The 18725-nt window shown below is 42.2% G+C and overlaps 1 protein-coding gene and 1 long non-coding RNA gene across 4 annotated transcripts in view; one reads left to right on the forward strand and one right to left on the reverse strand.

Annotated features, from left to right (window-relative positions):
• The first annotated feature begins 10583 nt into the window (after window positions 1-10583).
• On the forward strand, window positions 10584-16902 carry LOC117832202. Of its 3 annotated transcripts, none has more exons than XR_004635163.1 (3): window positions 10584-10707; window positions 15972-16122; window positions 16211-16902. It is a non-coding gene; the product is annotated as an uncharacterized LOC117832202 (long non-coding RNA). The 3 variants fall into 3 exon arrangements; XR_004635165.1 differs by having other exon boundaries at window positions 16005-16122; XR_004635164.1 differs by lacking the exon at window positions 10584-10707 and adding an exon at window positions 11467-11503.
• Window positions 15244-18725, reverse strand: part of LOC117832201 (voltage-dependent calcium channel gamma-1 subunit-like) — a 34262-nt gene continuing 30780 nt past the window's right edge. Inside the window, exon 4 of the mRNA XM_034711224.1 lies at window positions 15244-16228. Within this exon, the coding sequence (XP_034567115.1) occupies window positions 15996-16228 (233 nt within the window). The 3' untranslated portion in view covers window positions 15244-15995. The remainder of the gene's footprint in view (window positions 16229-18725) is intronic.

Consider the following 18725-nt stretch of genomic DNA (forward strand, 5'->3'; position numbering starts at 1 on the left):
CTTCTATTCTCTGCGCCTTATAATCCGGTGCGCCCTATACATGAAAACAGTTCTAAAATAGGCCATTCACTGAAGGTGCGCCTTATAATCCGGTGCACCTTATAGTGCGGAAAATACGGTAGTTGGTTAAAAGCCAAGCTGAACCACATTGTGAGGAATATGTTTTTTTCCGTCTTACATTTGAAGTTCTTAATGGGATTTGAACTCAGAACGATCAGACTATAAGGCAGCAGCTCTATCCAGAACACCACCGAGCTGCCTTGCAGTGGTTTCCTTTTTCTGCCTCCGTGATTCGACCAATTTGTTGTAGTTGTTTAAAAGCACAGCTCAACCTCATTGTGAAGAAAGTATTGCTTTACAATCTTACATTCAAAGCCCTTAGTGGGAATTGAACGCAGAACCATCAGACTATAAGACAGCTGCCCTATACATCACACCACAGGGGTTCCTTGCTGGTGCTCGCTTTTTTCTGTGCCTTCATTGCACCAGTTTGTTGTTGTTGTTAAAAAGCACAGCTCAACCACATTGTGAAGAAACTTTTTTTTCCATCCTACATTGGAAGTCCTTTGTGGAATTTGAACCTGGAACTATCAGAGTGAAAGGTAGCAGGCCTATCATTAACACCACAGTGCTGCTTGGATGAATTAACTTGTGTAGTTATTTCCTTTCCACTATTTGGATAGTGTACTTCAAAAGCACAGTATGAGTATTGTAAGTGTCTATTGTTCAGGTATGTACTGAATCAATATTGTACTTGTTTAAGTATTTACTAGTATGGGCCTGCTACATTTCAATCTGTATGTACATAAACAAGTATGTACCAATTCAAGAATGTACTTTAAGAATGTACTTAATCAAGTATGTCCTTAAAGTATGCACTTGTTGAAGTATGTACTAAATCAAGTATGTACTTAATCAGATTACTTTTTGGAACGTCACCTCTCTGGTGGGGAAGGAGCCGGAGTTGGTGCGGGAGGTTGAGAGATACCGGCTAGATATAGTCGGGCTCACCTCTACGCACTGCTCGGGTTCCGGAACCAACCTTCTCGAGAGGGGTTGGACCCTCTTCTTTGCTGGAGTTGCACCGGGTGAGAGGCGGAGGGCGGGTGTGGGCTTGCTCATAGCTCCCCAGCTCTCTGCCTGTGTGTTGGAGTTTTCCCCGGTGGACGAAAGGGTTGTTTCCCTGCGCCTTCGGGTCGGGGAACGGGTCCTGACTGTCGTTTGTGCTTATGCACCGAACGGCAGTTCAGAGTACCCACCCTTTTTGGAGTCTTTGGGACGGGTGCTGGAAGGCGCCCCGACTGGGGACTCCATTGTCCTGCTGGGGGACTTCAATGCTCACGTGGGCAATGACAGCGTGACCTGGGGGGGCGTGATTGGGAGGAACGGCCTGCCTGATCTGAACTCGAGCGGTGTTCAGTTGTTGGACTTCTGTGCGAGTCACAGTTTGTCCATAACGAACACCATGTTCGAACATAAGGGTGTTCACAAGTGCACGTGGCACCAGGACACCCTAGGTCGCAGATCGCTGATCGACTTTGTAGTCGTATCGGCTGATCTGCGGCCGTATGTTCTGGACACTCGAGTGAAGAGAGGAGCAGAGCTGTCAACTGATCACCACCTGGTGGTGAGTTGGATCAGGTGGCGGGGGAGGATGCCAGACAGACCTGGCAGACCCAAACGAACAGTGAGGGTCTGCTGGGAACGTCTGGCGGAGGACCCTGTTAGGTTGGTTTTCAACTCCCACCTCCGGCAAAGCTTTGACCGCGTTCCGGGGGTGGCGGGGGACATGGAGTCGGAATGGGCCCGGTTCAACGTTGCCATTGCTGAGGCGGCTGTCCGGAGCTGCGGTCGCAAGGCTGTTGGTGCCAGTCGTGGCGGTAATCCCCGAACCTGCTGGTGGACACCAGAGGTGAAGGGTGCCGTCAAGCTGAAGAAGGAGTCCTACAGGTCGTGGCTGGCTTGTGGGACTCCGGAGGCAGCTGACAGGTACCGGCAGACCAAGCGATCTGCGGCCCGGGCGGTTGGCGAGGCGAAAACTCGGGCGTGGGAGAGGTTTGGTGAGGCCATGGAGGAAGACTTTCAGTCGGCCTCGAAGAGGTTCTGGCAAACTGTCCGACGGCTTAGGAAGGGGAAGCGGCCCTTTGTTCGCACTGTTTACAGTGTGGATGGGGAGCTGCTGACCTCGACTGAGAGTATAGTCGGGCGGTGGAAGGAATACTTCGAGGATCTCCTCAATTCCACCAACATGCATTCCGAGGAGGGACCTGAGCCGGGGGATTTGGTGGTGGGCTCGTTCATCACTGGGGCCGAGGTCGCGGAGGCAGTCAAACAGCTCCGAAGCGGCAGGGCCCCGGGGGTGGATGAGATCCGCCCCGAGTTCCTCAAGGCTCTGGATGTTGTAGGGCTGTCCTGGTTGACACGCCTCTGCAACGTTGCATGGACATCGGGGACGGTGCCTCTGGAGTGGCAGACGGGTGTGGTGGTCCCCCTTTTCAAGAAGGGGGATCAGAGGGTGTGTTCCAACTATAGGGGGATCACACTCCTCAGCCTCCCTGGGAAAGTCTACTCTAGGGTGCTGGAGAGGAGAGTCCGGCTGTTGGTTGAACCTCGGATACAGGAGGAACAATGCGGTTTTCGTCCTGGCCGTGGAACACTGGACCAGCTCTATACCCTCGGGAGGGTGCTGGAGGGGGCATGGGAGTTTGCCCAACCAGTCCACATGTGCTTTGTGGACCTGGAGAAGGCTTACGACCGTGTCCCCCGAGGTATCCTTTGGAGGGTGCTCCGGGAATATGGGGTGGATGGCTTGTTGCTACGGGCCATTCAGTCCCTGTATTGTCGGAGCCAGAGTCTGGTTCGCATTGCCGGCAGTAAGTCGAATTCGTTCCCGGTGGGGGTTGGACTCCGCCAGGGCTGCCCTTTGTCACCGGTTCTGTTCATAACTTTTATGGACAGAATTTCTAGGCGCAGCCAAGTGGCGGAGGGTTTCCGGTTCGGTGGCCTTGGGATTCCGTCTCTGCTCTTTGCAGATGATGTCGTCCTATTGGCTCCATCGAGCGGTGACCTCCAGCTCGCGCTGGGACGGTTTGCAGCTGAGTGTGAAGCAGCGGGGATGGGGATCAGCACCTCCAAGTCCGAGGCCATGGTGCTCAGTCGGAAAAGGGTGGCCTGCCCTCTCCGGGTCGGAGGGGAGTCTTTGCCCCAGGCGGAGGAGTTCAAGTATCTCGGGGTCTTGTTCACGAGTGAGGGGAAAAGGGAGCGGGAGATTGACAGACGGATCGGGGCGGCGTCTGCAGTGATGCGGGCGCTGTACCGGTCTGTCGTGGTGAAGAGAGAGCTGAGCCAGAAGGCAAAGCTCTCAATTTACCGGTCAATCTACGTTCCGACCCTCACCTATGGTCACGAGCTGTGGGTAGTGACCGAAAGAACGAGATCGCGAATACAAGCGGCCGAAATGAGCTTTCTCCGCAGGGTGGCTGGGCTCAGCCTTAGAGATAGGGTCAGGAGCTCAGACATCCGGGAGAGGCTCAAAGTAGAGCCGCTGCTCCTCCGGATCGAGAGGAGCCAGATGAGGTGGTTCGGGCATCTGGTTAGGATGCCTCCCGGGCGTCTCCCTGGGGAGGTGTTTCGGGCATGTCCGACTGGGAGGAGGCCACGGGGAAGGCCCAGGACACGCTGGCGAGACTATGTCTCTCAGCTGGCCTGGGAGCGCCTCGGTATCCTCCCAGAAGAGCTGGTGGAAGTGGCCGGGGAGAGGAGTGTCTGGGCTTCCCTGCTGAGACTGCTGCCCCCGCGACCCGGACCCGGATAAGCGGAAGAAGATGGATGGATGGACTTTTCCCATTTAAACACTTTCCCCACGGGGCAGTATGGTGTAATCTTGAAACACCCTGCATTTGTTGTACACCACCTGTACCTTCTTAACTGTTTGGTTTCTTGAGATGGCATCCTTTGATGGTCTCAGAGGCTGCTGTTATATGTGCATGAGCATGTCTATCAGCATGTGCAAGCCCCTCCAACGACTCCTGGGTGACAAGATTGCATTTCTGTGTCACACAGCTGTGGAAAATGCAGCCTGCAAATTCATAGCAGGTGTTTGTTGCTGCATTAAAGCAGAGAAAGTACAGGCAAAATTGTTGTTCTCACCCTGATGAGAGCATGTTTTAACATGATTTTTTCTGTTTGAGCTACATACTGAAGTCACTAAATCCCCAGTTCTGAATGTATTTTCTGTTTGGTGTAAGCTCCCCTATAAGTGAGAGCTAGTGTGTCTTTGGGGAGGAATGGAAATGATTTAAAAACTGCAGCTTGAGGCAAGTGTCGGGAAAGCAAATGGATCAAGCTGTGTTCACTTGATAAATGTCTCATGATAAATCATGCATGCTTTGCGCAGCACTTCATTAGCACAATAGTGCCGAATCTCAGCTTGAAAGTTAAACACTTCATAGCAGACTGTTTAATACCACTTCATGAATTTGGCTCTCACTGTCACAGTCTTAACCTTAAAAGAATGGATCAGGGTACTTGTAGTCCATTGTAGAACTCACTTTCAACAGTGTGGAATGTGGAGAAAATATCTCTTCTCCAGATCCTCAAAACCCATGGCAACAGGTGTTTCAGACAAACACATTGGAGTCTATTCAGCCCTATCAGAGCACCGTGTCATATATCAACACGACTGCTGCCTTTCATGGTCACCTCAGGGATGATGCCAAGGGACACAAAATATTCCTAAAGAATGTAGTTGTCAAAGCCTGAAGCATTGTGGGTGATAAAAGTGTACCCATGGTATCTTGGCCTTCTGAATCCCTTCACAAATAACCTCACACAGTTCAATGTGCTAAAACAGAACTGCTCACCATCGTTGTCCACTGGGCACATGAAGTTGGCTTTGTGTCTGCCATTGCTACACTGCATTTCAAAGTAAAAGAAAATACTTTTTCTGCAGGTCTTTTTAAATGAGCTGATTACAACATTCATGGGCTACATTGTGTAATATAGACACACTGGAGGAGGACACTTGTGAGTGGTTTAATCTGTTCTGTATGTTTTACCACACTCATCACAGTATTTCATTGTGTTTGGCATCTGGTAGTTTGTGTTCTTGGAAACAGTATTGGGATTCACAGATGTGTTTACCGTTTAACCGTCACATTTAATGGTGTTGCTAGACCTACTTCTGACATGGTGAATGGCACACATTACAGAGATGTTTATGGCTGTGGAACGGGTTTGTCACATGATGTATAACAAAATTCACAAAGGCATGCTGTTCCAACATTTTTTGTCTGGTTCACAATCATTTAATAGTAATCATTTTAAAGGTAATAAAAATAGTTATAATAATAATAATAATAATAATAATAATAATAATAATAATAATAATAATAATAATACACTTTATTTATATAGCAATTTTCTTAACAAAGTTACAAAGTGCTTCACAGCAACAAAAAAAATGCAGAAAATTCCGAAGCAAATTTTAAAAAATAGCTAAGATTTTGGGGTTGAGAAATGCCTTCTTATATAAAAGGTTTAGCCAGATTGTCCAAGGGTGTGGCAGGTCATGTTTGAAAACACTGTAGGCATTTATACCTGTAGCAAACCGGAGCTGCATAGCATATATAACCTTTAGTTTAGTTTAGTTTGGTTTAGTTTAGTTTAGTTTAGTTTAGTTCACTTCAGTTTAGTCAAACACATCATCACAAATATACAGCTATATACATTCAGTAAACGTTTCACAATGGTTGGATGTGTGGAAATGAGTGACCCCAAGGAAGCTGTTTAAAGCTTTTAATATGGGGCCCAATTTCCCACAAATAAAGTGGCAACAGACAAGATACAACAACATACTGACAGACATATAACAAACACTCCCAATGTTGTGGTTACATACATAGATTAGTGGGTGCATTGATATGATCAGTACATTAATAATTAATTGCCAGAAGTTGTAATTTTAGCTTTTTCTTGAAGATGGAGATGGAATGTGACACTTTTAATCCATTGTCAAGCTCATTCCATATCTGTGGCCCTCTGCATACAATGCTAAAACCGGTACATTTTAACCTTCGTTTTTTACCAGTAAGTAGGTTTTTAGGTAGATTGGAATGAGCTCACACCATTTCTGGTTCAATTTGTGGACTGCTTGGTACATTATACAGGCATTCTGGAGGTAATTGTACTCAGTAAGCCTCAGAAGACTATAAGGCTTGAAAAGTGTTCCGGTAGGAGAAATGTAATCAGACCATGATAGGGCACGTATGACTTTCTTTTGGAGAGTCTCAATTTTTTTTTTCACACGGTTTGACACAGTTGTCACGTTTACACGGACAATATTGCTACTTTATGATTAAAATCCTTCTGATTGAAGATATCAGTTCAGGTGTTAACATGCATGGCATGTGGTTGATTCGGGTATGGTGTTTGCATGCTCCTACAATTTGAAACAGCTGTATGACGTGCACAAAAAAGATGTTATTCTGCCTCTCCCCTCTCCTGCAGGTTGAGGAATACTTTTGTTTTACAATGTTACAATGTTACAATGTCATTTAGCAGACGCTTTTATCCAAAGCGACTGTTTGCAAACAGTTCCAAACAAATTGGCTTTCTGGTGGCAAAGTAAGCACCAAAAAAAATCTAAATAAAGCATATACTCACACTGAAATTAGTGTTTGAGTCTGACTTTCTTATAATTAGCTTAGCTAAGTTACATGATAAAATTGACCTTGTCCGCAATGGTCGGTGGCCTCGCCTCTGTGCCACTGTCCTGCAGTTTTCTCAACAAAGGCGCCTTGCAGACTGGGAATCCCTGTGGCCAATACATACAACCTCACTTGAAAAAAATTCTACCTTTGTAAGTCGTTTTCTTATTAGGAAATACTCCTTCACCCTTGCTCTTTGTAATATTTTCCTTTGTCTGAGTAAATTCCATATTTCTTGTTAAATCAAACCACTGTCTCCTTTATTTCCAGTATCAAAGCAGCAAATGCATGTGATTTATTCCAGCACTCTACACCCAGAAGATATTTCATCTCCACACTTGTCTCTGTCTGCTCCTCCAGAGCAGAGTATAGTTTTGTACAGACGGAGCTCGGGTAGCACGTTACACTCTAGCACTGGGTTGGATTGCCTTATTACAGGTCTATCTCCTCTCAACAGTCACTACCGATCCAAGTCATTAGGCTGCAGAGTGCCTGCTTGAGAAAGCACTGGAGCAGAAAGATAGAGGGAGGGCGGGGAGGTGAAGAAGGGAGGCAGAGAGGAAAAGCTGATAAAAGGAAGGTGGAGATGAACCAATGGCTCACTGTCGCTTCCTCTAGAGGAAAGCGTCAAAGAGGAGGGAGGAAAATGACAAAAAGGAGTGGAGGAGAAAAGAGGGGGAGACTTGGAAAACAAAAAATAAGAGGATTAATGAGGGAAACAAGGTGCTGAAAGGTGGGGGGTAAATTCTGCAGACAGGCAATGAAGAGACAAAGCGACAAAAATGAAGAAAAAATGTGTGACAAAGGAAGGAAGTGCCAAAAAGAAAGGAGAGAATTGGGGATTTTAAGCTAAGAGAGTGCTGTCAGCAGAGGGAGGCAAAAAAAATGTGTGATTTGATGATGAGGAGAAACTGGAAGAGTGTCAGAGAGAGAGAGAAAAGCAGGTACGACTGGAGGAGAATACAGTCATACATATACAGAGTGGAGAAAGAGGGTGAAAGTAGTACTTGAGTGTGGGTGTAGTTGTCTCCCTGAGGTGGAGAGCTTAGTTCAGTAGAGTAGATCAGCTTCTTTCTTGGGTAAAGAATGGATATCAGCCACAAAAACACCATGAAATTAGCATCAGTCAACCCCTGTGGGTCACCAACTGGCACAACATAAGTGGAAGAGAACATACTGGCAAGCAAAGGTGATTATAACGCAGCTTCATTGCATGCTCACTGGTCATCACTGTCCACTTGCTCATTGTGAATTTTCCTCAATACAGCAGTTCCTCTGTTCTCTCCCTGACTTCTTGCAGAATTTTATGAGAAATTATTCACAAAGTTGTGTTGAAAAATGTTCACAGATACAGTTTTGGGACATTCTATGAAGTTTTGTGCATGTGTGAAAAGGCTTGTTGAACAGACCAAAAAACAAACTATTCAGACACACACTCAACCATAGACTGTATAAAATATGGACGTAGGATCCGTGACGTCACCCATCTGTTTCTGAAGAGCTTGAGGTCAATCATCGGCGGCAGCCATATTGCTCCTGTCGAGCCAGTGTGACGTAAAGAGGTGGAGTTTGAGCCTCCTAGCCAACAGCTGCAGGGTTCCCGCAGTCAGCTGTGCCTCTCATTGGAAGACTCGTAATCTCAATATCTTCGAAATTGCTGCGTTAGAAAAAAATTAATCCCCCTCACAGTGTGAGCTGATTGAGAAATGAGCTATCCAGACCACACTCGTCTTTTGTACCTGGCTGTAAACATGTTTATTTCTGCTGTAAATATCGTCTTTTTCCTATTCATGTGTTTGTAGTTTCCGGTACTTCCGGAGCCAGTCTCAAGCGGATCTACGATGAACTGCAGTTTAACACTTCCGCATTGGACTCATATTTTTAGGCCAAAGGTTGCCACTTAATTTCAACCATTTAATGTTTGCCTCAAACTGTTATAACATTGCACCTGAGCACTCGGTCTTAAAGTGTGTTTAAGTCTCTTCAGGTTTGGTCTTAGTGCTCTTACTTTCATTGTTTCCTCTGTGCTGCTGACAGAGCTTTACGGCTCTTTTGAGGATCATGTTCTCTCCACCACTTTTCACAGCCAAGCCGTGTCCATCTGCACATTTTGAGGGTGTTATTTGTTTCTCTGTCATCACTTCTGCTTCATGTCCATCATTCCTCTTTCTTTCATATCATGTTCTTTTTTTCCACCAGATTTGAAGAAATCAAAACCCTGTGATTTTGAACCTTCCCTGCCAACTCACTCTCTCAGAGGGACACGGCTGAATGGAAAATGCTTGTACTGTACTGCTGTGTGCAGAGAATAGTAACAGCTTTGACAGCACTCAGTCAGAGGTCAGGAAAGGGACTGACAGCGTAACATTCGTAGCAGTGACTCATAGGATTGGATGACTCCTGCTAACATCAGCTTTCCTCATCAACAAAGTGACACAAAGGTGAGAAGAACTGGAGGCATTGGTGTGACTGCACCTTGACGGAAACTGTCAAAAACTGTTGAGATTTACGTTCACAGGGGAATTTCTTCTTCTTCTTCTTCTTCTTCTTCTTCTTCTTCTTCTTCTTCTTCTTCTTCTTCTTCTTCTTCTTCATTTTGATTATCAATTGTCTGGCTCTGCACACAACAACGATGCATGTGATAATAAGTGCAGCCATAAGAGGCCCTGATCAGTTTGTTTGAGCTGCCTGAGTTAGGATCAGAAAAAGTAGTAGAGGTCATGCCATCAGAAAATATTCATCTGAATTGGTCAATGAATGGTGAGTTACAGAAATTCTTTGCAAACCTCACCACTGTTAGCTGTTAGCACACACATGTAGCAATACAGCCCAATTTCTTGTGAATCCATTCTCAGTGTTGGCTCTGCATCATAGGCTTGTGCTACATTATTATAGTACTTAACTCCTTCCTTGTAAACCTCTTTTGATAGGTTCACGGAATAACTTATGTAAACAATATCTGAGCTTGACCACATCAAACCTTAAAATGGCTTTCAGAAACTTGAATAACAATACTAGGAACCTGGTTTGAAACCAGTTTTAAATAATATAATTCACATTAGACCCTTATACATCTTTATAAAGTAAGAAGGCGCCCATGAACTTATGGTATTCCAGATGCTTGAAGAATTTAGGATTGACAAGGTGGGTTTATATAAGGAACTCTGAGATTCCCATCGAATACATCATCCATAAAGCTCCTGAAAGTCAGGATTCCAACTCAGAAACTCGGAGGAACTTCAATATCCCTGTGCTGTAAATCCAAGATGGCTGCTCCCTGTGTCAACTGTAAAAAAGCAGTACTTTTAAAAGTGTTTCTTAGCAACTTAGTTTTGTTTTGTGTTATTGACTCAACCAAAAGTCTAATCTGTGCACATGTTGTCATGTTGCTATTGCATGTTTATTATCACCTAATGCATTGTTACTGCCTGGTATGAGCTAATAATGCTAATAACAACATTAGCAAATTCTGACTTTGTTTTAAAATCATAACTGGAACCAGGTCAACCCTGATGTGACGTCATTCTCAGCTTGGATCCGACCTCTGGGGCAAATTGAACGCACCATCAAACCCACGTCTTTCCAGATATCAGTCATTAAAAACTGTTACATTCTACAAACTATGCTGTGACCTAGCCTGTCCTGATGCACAGTGTAAGACAAAACATTTTTCATACATATTTATGTGTTATTTAAAGGGGTTAATTAAACACATAATATATCAAAGGTATTAAAACAGGTAATGTGTTTGAACATCAGTATTAACCATGATGAGAGCTTTCCAGGACTCAAAACCATCTCAGGAGGCGGAGAGTAAATAAGATAAGATAAGATAAGACATACTTTATGGATTCCCCATTGGGGGAAATACAGCTGTGTCTGCTTCTCTCAGCGCTCTGAGGTGAAGGCTTCTTCATGAATGATTCAGTCTGCTTCATGCATCTACAACATCCACTCGTGAAGAGCCCTGACCTGCACGTCTCTGGTGCATTCCCAATAGGTATGTCTTTCAATTCAAACACATTATCTAGCCGAGAGGTTCCTGAACTGAAGCAGCTCTGAGTCAGTGACACATGGATGTAAAAGAGAAAATAGTTGAAAAAGCATTTTTATTTTCTGGATAAATATGCATCCATTGACTCACTTAAGCTTTAAATAAAGAAATATAAAACACAATATGGAGAAAAGCTGTAAAGCTGCTTAAAGTGCAAACAGAATTAAAAACAGAGGGGAACAAAAGTGATTGAATATATTTACAAATTGGAGAGAGAGATGGTACGCTCATGTTGAAAAATCCGTGCCAAAATGAAGACATATGTTACACCCAGGTTCCTTTGTCCTATGCACAGGCAGTCATTCCAACATCATCAATATCAATGGTACCTAAATGGAGTGTTCACACCAAACACGAATAAAATCATTCGCGCAAATGACTTACATGTAAAGTCAATGTAGAGACGCAAATAGATGCTAGTAGTGGTCTGGCAGCACGAATGGCTTCAATTGGGCGACGCGAATGGCGCAATTCGCGCAAATGACCCAAATCATTCGCGGGAGTTGAGATATCTGAACTCCAGCGAATCCATCACGCCAAGATAGCCGATCAGCGTGCAGATCACTCAGTGACGTGAGGTGTGACGTATGGACCAGCAGAGATTCACTTATCTGGAATATATGGGACACTTTGATTCTATCTCTGTGCAGCTTCCCCAAACTCTGTGACTCTACCTACTTTTTATTGGATCAGGAATAAACAGAAGCACACTGTGAGGACAGAGAGGGAGAAGGATTATCTGGTGAGTTGTGAAAAAGTTTGTCTGTCAGCTATCAATTGTAGTAGGAAGTTAGCTCTGCCCCCTTTAGCATAACAGGCTTCCCCATTCAATGTGCTCAACCTTGTTCGATAACAACAGACTAGTGTGGCTTGGGAACCCCCCCTCCCTCTTGCAAATATTTGCGTCTTGAGCACTCGTGTACACGCAATTCTGATGCGCAAATTGTGTGGTTGTTCATGTCTGGTGTGAATGTGACAGAGTGGTTCTTTTGAAAATTCAATGACAGAGTTATACAGATGATCCACAAATCTAAAATAGAAAACAAATCAGGTGTAGTTATAATGGTAATTACAAAAAATATGCAAAACTGTACGCATTTTGTGTATGAAACTCACAGAGCCTTAATTGTATTTTTACGTCTAATTTAATTGAAGTACAAGTCAATGGTTTGCTCCCATCCAGCAGAATACAATGGTAAGAATTGTTTGATTATTTGGGATAATATAAAATATGAACAAAATGTACAGGTGTCACTTAAACTTTGTAAAATACAAACCTGTACAATAACAGAGGACGGTTATGATTGTGAAAAGAAAAATGTTCCTCGCAGACAACATCAGGGCTAAATTTAATAATTTCTTTTTGTGGTTCTGTGTGAAGCAGCGTCATATCTGGAGCTTTAATTTCACTTCACCTGTACCTGCTGAATGAAATCAAGGCCAGAGTGACTCACAGAAAATAACATGTTAGTTGTAAATGATGTTTTTGGTAACAATAAGAGGCCCCTGTGTTATGTTCAATCTGCACAGGAAAAGAAGATATTGGAAATGTCTGCTTTCTGATGAAACATGACTTTCATTGCTTGTGTTAGAATAGGAAAATTCATCTAATATTTGAACATAAGAAGACTTTATAAGCCCTTTAAAAGGCAGTCTGTCAATCTGAAAAAAAGATTTGCTCTGACGTCAGCCAAACAGTTGTCTACAGAACAGAAAGTTTTTAGCTTAATGGCATTATTTACAGTCATAAACAATGCTTAAAAAAGTGGAATATAAAATTATCATCTTTTTAATACTGTCCTAAATGTTATAGACTAAGTCAAATGTGTTTTTAAATTAAAGCAGAAAGTAAGAATTGTATGGCTTCAAATAAAAGTAACATATAAAATACATCAATGCAAATATATATTGAAAATCAAGTGCTACTAAATTTCTCTAAATTACAAAGCAATCATCCACGGCCTTTCAAGGTGTATTTATGGTATCCAACATTTATAAATTCAGACCTACTGTTGTTATGAATTTCAAACTGTCCAATTATGTACTGCAATTTTGCAAATCTGTAATACGCCTCTTAAAGTTGTATTGGAGGTAGAGCCTTCACACATCAATCCCCCCTCCTTTGGAGTCATCTACTGGCCCGGGTCCAGGAGGCAGAAGACACTTCCTGACTGTAAAATTAGTCTTAAGGAACCCAGCATGATAAGACATGTTGAACTTATTGGATCACCATTGTTATCTTTTGTAAGTATTAAGGACAAGAAAACAACAACATAGATTTTTAAATTTTAAGTAAATCTAAAGAATAAATACACTTGTTAGCTGCTGACATTATTTACCCTGTGACATCAAGTTGATGCTCAGCTATGGCTGCTCTGTTCTTCCCTTCACAACCTTCCCTGCAGCAGTGACGTCTGTGAATCTATTTTTTATTTAACCTTGGTGCAAGTGAGGACTATGGCGAAGAAGTTACCCTCACTGTGGATCAAAATGAGAATGATCAGAGAGGTAAAGCCTGGTTTATCTTTCTGTGTTTACATCATGAGCACTACGTATTCATGCGTTGGTGTGTCCTGGTTGATCTGATCACAAGTGGACAGCCTCTGGCAAAGCTGTTCACACCTGGATAGATCATGTATATTTCCTAATGCATCTGCAGTAATCACACACATAGCAACTTTCTGGAAATTTTGAAAATTCATTCTCAATGCTTTGCAGCAGATAAACCTCTTACAAGTCCCATTTTCTGCTCATAAAGCTGATCTGTTTTTTTTTTTCATGCGTTGTCCCTGCATAAGGAGTAGTGGAGCAACAAGTTGGTCACAGCTAAACTAACAATAATGGCATAGCAGTTAATAGAACCTAACAATTTTTTTTTCCAATGTCGTAATCTATTATGTTTTGTTGTTCTGCATACACATAAAAATGTCATTCCAATAAGGTCAACATGTGTCATTACACGGGGTTCCTTTTAAAACCTTGTTTTTAGATAAAGCTTGGTTCAGACTTAGACTACTTCCTAGTTATGCTGCTATAGGTCTTCATTTTTGGTTTTGGAGAAAAAAACACAAGTACCATTTTTTTGCAGATAAGTCCTCCTACTACAGCGCATCAACAGGTGGAGAATAGATTTAGTTTGTAGACCTGCTTTAGTATCTGTTAGTGTTGTAGTCAAGACCACATTAACCAAGAACAAGACAAAACCAAGACATTTAGGGATCGAGACCGAGTCAAGACCAAGGCAGGGCAAGACTGAGACAAGACCAAGACCGTATATATCAATGAAAAATCATCATGAGAGTTAACAAAATAAAAGACTTCTGTTTATTTTATTTAAGTTTGCTTTAAATACAATTAACAGCAACAAACAAGGTTTGTTTTTGTCTTTGTTGCCTTTCTTTTGACGTGCTGTGAGAGACTTTTGACTCCTTAAGTTTCATTTTCCTCATCGTTAGTTTAACTTTGGCTTTAGATTAAAGGTAAAACTGTTTTTCTGTTGCCTGTGATCTCAGGAGAGGTACAAGGGCGTAGCGGTAGATGAGCAGGATTATTTAATCATGCCTTTTTTTCTCATTAGTTGTGTGCATGTTATTAAATTTCCATTTATTGCTTAATTAAACAACTTAGACGTCTCTGATATAAAATACGGAGTCCGCCCAGTCTGAGACTGAGTAAAAATGCTTTCGATTCCGAGACCAAGACCTTGAATAAGCGGTCTCAAGACCAGTTTCGAGACCAAGACCGGTCTTGAGTACTACAACACTAGTGTCTGTTACTAAGTCGTATTGAACATTGGCCATTCCAGGAAACTTAATTTGTGTGGTAACATATTTACATTAATTCTACCTCTTCAGCAAGCTGTGTCTGTAAAGAAAAAATGAGAGCATGACTCCAAGGCTAAGCTCATGTTAGGGACAATATTATGGATTAGAGCTGCTGGACTTGTCACCAGGGGTCATGAACACTGACCTGAGATAATGGTCCCACTTTGGACAATCATGGCTCAGATTGACTGAAGAAAATCCTCAGAGAACAGAGACTGCATCCACTGAGGCCTATTATTACAAATGACTACTGATCAGTGTTACATCCCAACGGAACATCATTTTTTTAAAAGGTTTGGTTTTCTTTCAGAAGCAGTCAAGTCTTTGTTCGTCATTTGTTGTCTTTTGTATCCAGATCCAGGTGAAATGGTCAATTCTTGAGGTATCATAAAGCCGTAATTGTTTTTTGTAGCACTGTCGTCACATCTGGCTGATAGTGTAGTATGAAGAATGTAGCTGTACAAGCTTCGCCACAATAATCTAATCCATATAAATAGTTTCATATTTCTGCACTTTTGAGTTCTCATTATTTTCATTGTTTCATTTGCAGATTATATATTTTTTTGTGTGCTGGAAAGGACGTGAAAGGTTGTATTGAAAACAGTAGAAACAGCTGAAAAAAAGGTTTGATATGAATAATTTATCACTGCAAGTGAATGAAGGTTAAACAAAGTTAATGGTGTTCAGTGGTGACAGTTCATTTTGAGATAAAACTGCATTTCAATGAAGTTGAAATTGATATCGTCACCATATAAAAAGGTGTCGTTCGCTGAATATTCACTCAGTGTCTGAATTTAGAAATATTCAAATTAAAACTCAGAATTAGAAGATTAGTGTATCTTTGTAAAATCAACATTACAAATAAATACAAAATGATCTCTCTTTACTGTTTCAATTATGCATTGTTTGTTATTGTGTTGAGGCAAAATTAGATTAATAAACAACAGTTAAGCTTGTGTCTTTGCTCACTTATCTGAGAGAGGCAAATGTAAGCAGATAAGAATTTGCTTCAGGCACCAAACACCAAACAAAAATAACTCAACACAGACCTTTCTTAAAAAGATGATGTGAATTTTGAAAATGCCTTCTTGGAAGAAGATGCTGTTTTGGAGATGACTGTTGAATATTACTTGAGTATTCATCAGCTCTTGAACACACCAGCAAAGAAGCATCCCTTCCTGATCATATTTAGATAATGTGAACTTCATTACAAGTCTCTCTGTGGCTCTTTAATATTTTACGTACACAAACTGAAATCAATGGAGAGGTTGAAAATCAAGCTACAAACCTCAGTATTTGGAAAACACCTGTAAAAGTATTTTGGAGAGGATCAGTCATTACAGGGTTAAAGATGCAAAACACTTGTATTTTGTATCATTTCTTCAGACATGCCAGCTGCATCACCTGTCTCTAATCTAGGGTGTCAGGCTCGGCGTCCATGCAGGTCTCCCAGGGATTACGCGGCATGTGGGGCATGGAAATGAGTAGCAGGGCAGCTCCACTGAGGATGAGGAGAGTGAAGGAGGCGCAGGCGCAGGTAAAGGACCAGGAGTAGTAGTATTCAATCCAGATGGTCTCGTCACTGTCGATCATACGCTTAACAGACTGACGCATTACCTCCACAGAAATGATGATGCAGAGACCTGCGTGCCAAAACAGAAAGAAAAGCAGATGCTTCACTTCAGTGGAAGTGATTGTGTTGACACAACAGTTTGATCATATTTACACTCATAGATTCTCAGTTTATTTAGCTTTGAATCTGTGACAGTAGACGTGAAGCTGGATGGGAAATCAAACTATCCAGAATAAACACTTCAACAGAATAAGTTCCATAATCTCCAGACGTGCAATTACGGTAATTTTGATGATTTGACAACATCATTTCTAACGAATAAAAAAAACAACATTTAATCAATTGAAAGCACAATTAAATTTCTGAATTCAATTTGAATCCCTTCTCATTTTGATCTTGTTGTACATAATGTTTAAAAACATCTCTCATACTAACTTCAGTGCATAAAACAAACTATTATGGATGTTTGTGAAATGCATATTAGCTGAACTTAACTGAAATAGAAATGAGCAAAGCTTCAGGGAAACAAACTGCTGCAGAAGGAAAGTTTACTAAAGTTACTATAGACTAAATTTACTCCCAAGAGTTAACTCAAAGTAGTTTTTTCTTATGCCAAACAACTCAAGAAAATGACTCTCGTTGATGGCTATTTTCAAGAGTCAGAAAAAGAATCAAAAGTTGAAATTTACAACCTCCATGATGCTCTCTGTCAATATAACTGCCATTGCCTTTTAGGTAGGCGTATATAACTGCTTTGTGTTTTGTCTCTTGAATAAAATAATGTCAGAATGAGAATTAAAAACATTTAAAACTTTGCCTCACTTTTCAAAACTGTCCAGGGGGTTTTGGGCCCCATGAAAAATAGCAAACAGTGCTCCAACGTTTCCGTACAACACATTTTTTAATAGTTTCAAGTCATGAACCCTCAGAATCGTCCCAACTTTTCTCCTCCATTCAGCGCCCCTGCTCTGGTACCTTGATTACAAACATCTGTTGTCACACACAACTGCTGCTGATTATCTAGAGCGGCAGGTGCCAGCCGTGACCTGCATGACGTCATGAAGCTCACCTTAGCGATATTAGGAATTTTTATTGCACAATCTTTACTTTCCTCAAATTAAAGGCGGTTAAGGAATTGACTTGTCATATGATCCAGGCTCTTACCATACAGACTGCTTAACCACACAATTTAAAATATATAAATAGGCTATATAACTATAAATATATAAATTATACTGTATTTCATTGCAACTTTCATGCTTCTTTTTTACTGTCGCACTTTTGTTATTTCATGTTACGGCGCCCGTTTACCCTTCTAAGCTTGCTGGCTTCCCCTGGGAATCCTGTGTTTAACATCACAATGCTATGAACTCTGGGTAATTCTCTTACGCTAAAGGCTGATTTATACTTCTGTGTTGCCCCCACGCAGCAGGGACTGATGCGGACATGAGCACCACATACTTTTGCGATGTGTCCGCGTCACGCAGCAATTCTCCGCCGAAACGCTTGAAGGCAGTGTGGTCTCTCTGATAGCCGGTCGCCTGCTTCCGGCCCCGCTACGATCTCTGTGGGTGCATCTCAAAGCTCTAAACTGCAGTCTCCTCACTCCTCGCTCCTCGGCCGAACCAGAAGTACTTACCGACGCGCCATTTTAACTTGCGTCCCAAAGCTCTAAACGCAGCTGGAGGAGAGAGGAGCGAGGAGCGAGGAGACTGATCCGAGGAGGGATAATCGAGGAAACACGAGAGCAGACTTTGCGGAAGTCTTTTCTCTGACAGACACGCCCCCTTATCGGACATCACTCACCGATTGGACGCTGCAGCGGCTCGGACTTAACCGAAACTCAATATATACTGATCGCAAAATCATAAATTCAACATTACAGAGGATGGATGTTATATCTGATTGTTTTTGTCAGATTCACTGTCTAACGAAATAGAGTAATAGAGTCTAATATCATTGATAAAATATATATCAATGATCAGTTATTCCTCCTGTTAGTTTCCCCATTTGTTCTAATTTTCTTCATGAAGAGAAGTCTGACAGTAAAGTTTGTCTGTTAGTAAAAACACTTTTTATGTTTCCTATCAGGTTAATACAGTTTCATATGAGGCTGATCATTAATGAGCACAGGGTTTGAAAAGAGTTGCATGGTTTATATTTTCCCTTGAAGTAATAAATAATTTAATATTGAGGCATTTTACCGGTGAATCGATCCGTGATGCTTTAGGACAGAATAAACAGAGAGCTGATTCTCTTCATGTGCAAGTGTGTGTTAAACAGGTAAAAACAGAGACAGAGCTCTGTTACTGTTTATATTAATCAGAGTTATTACAGTGAACATGTGTGCAGACACAAACAGCCGTTAAAGCTGTCATCACAAACCGACGTCGCTTCACGTGACGCTCCGGAGGAGAGGACGTCTCATTTCTCTAAATACAAATCTCTCTCCTCTCTCCTCTGGTTTCATTTCCTCGCATCTCTGGTGAGCGGGACTAAGACGCGAGGAAGAGACGCGAGGAAGAGACGCGAGGATGGACGTTTAGAGCTTTGAGATGCACCCTGTT

This window comes from Notolabrus celidotus, chromosome 20 (genome assembly GCF_009762535.1).
Source record: "Notolabrus celidotus isolate fNotCel1 chromosome 20, fNotCel1.pri, whole genome shotgun sequence".
NCBI lineage: Eukaryota > Metazoa > Chordata > Actinopteri > Labriformes > Labridae > Notolabrus > Notolabrus celidotus.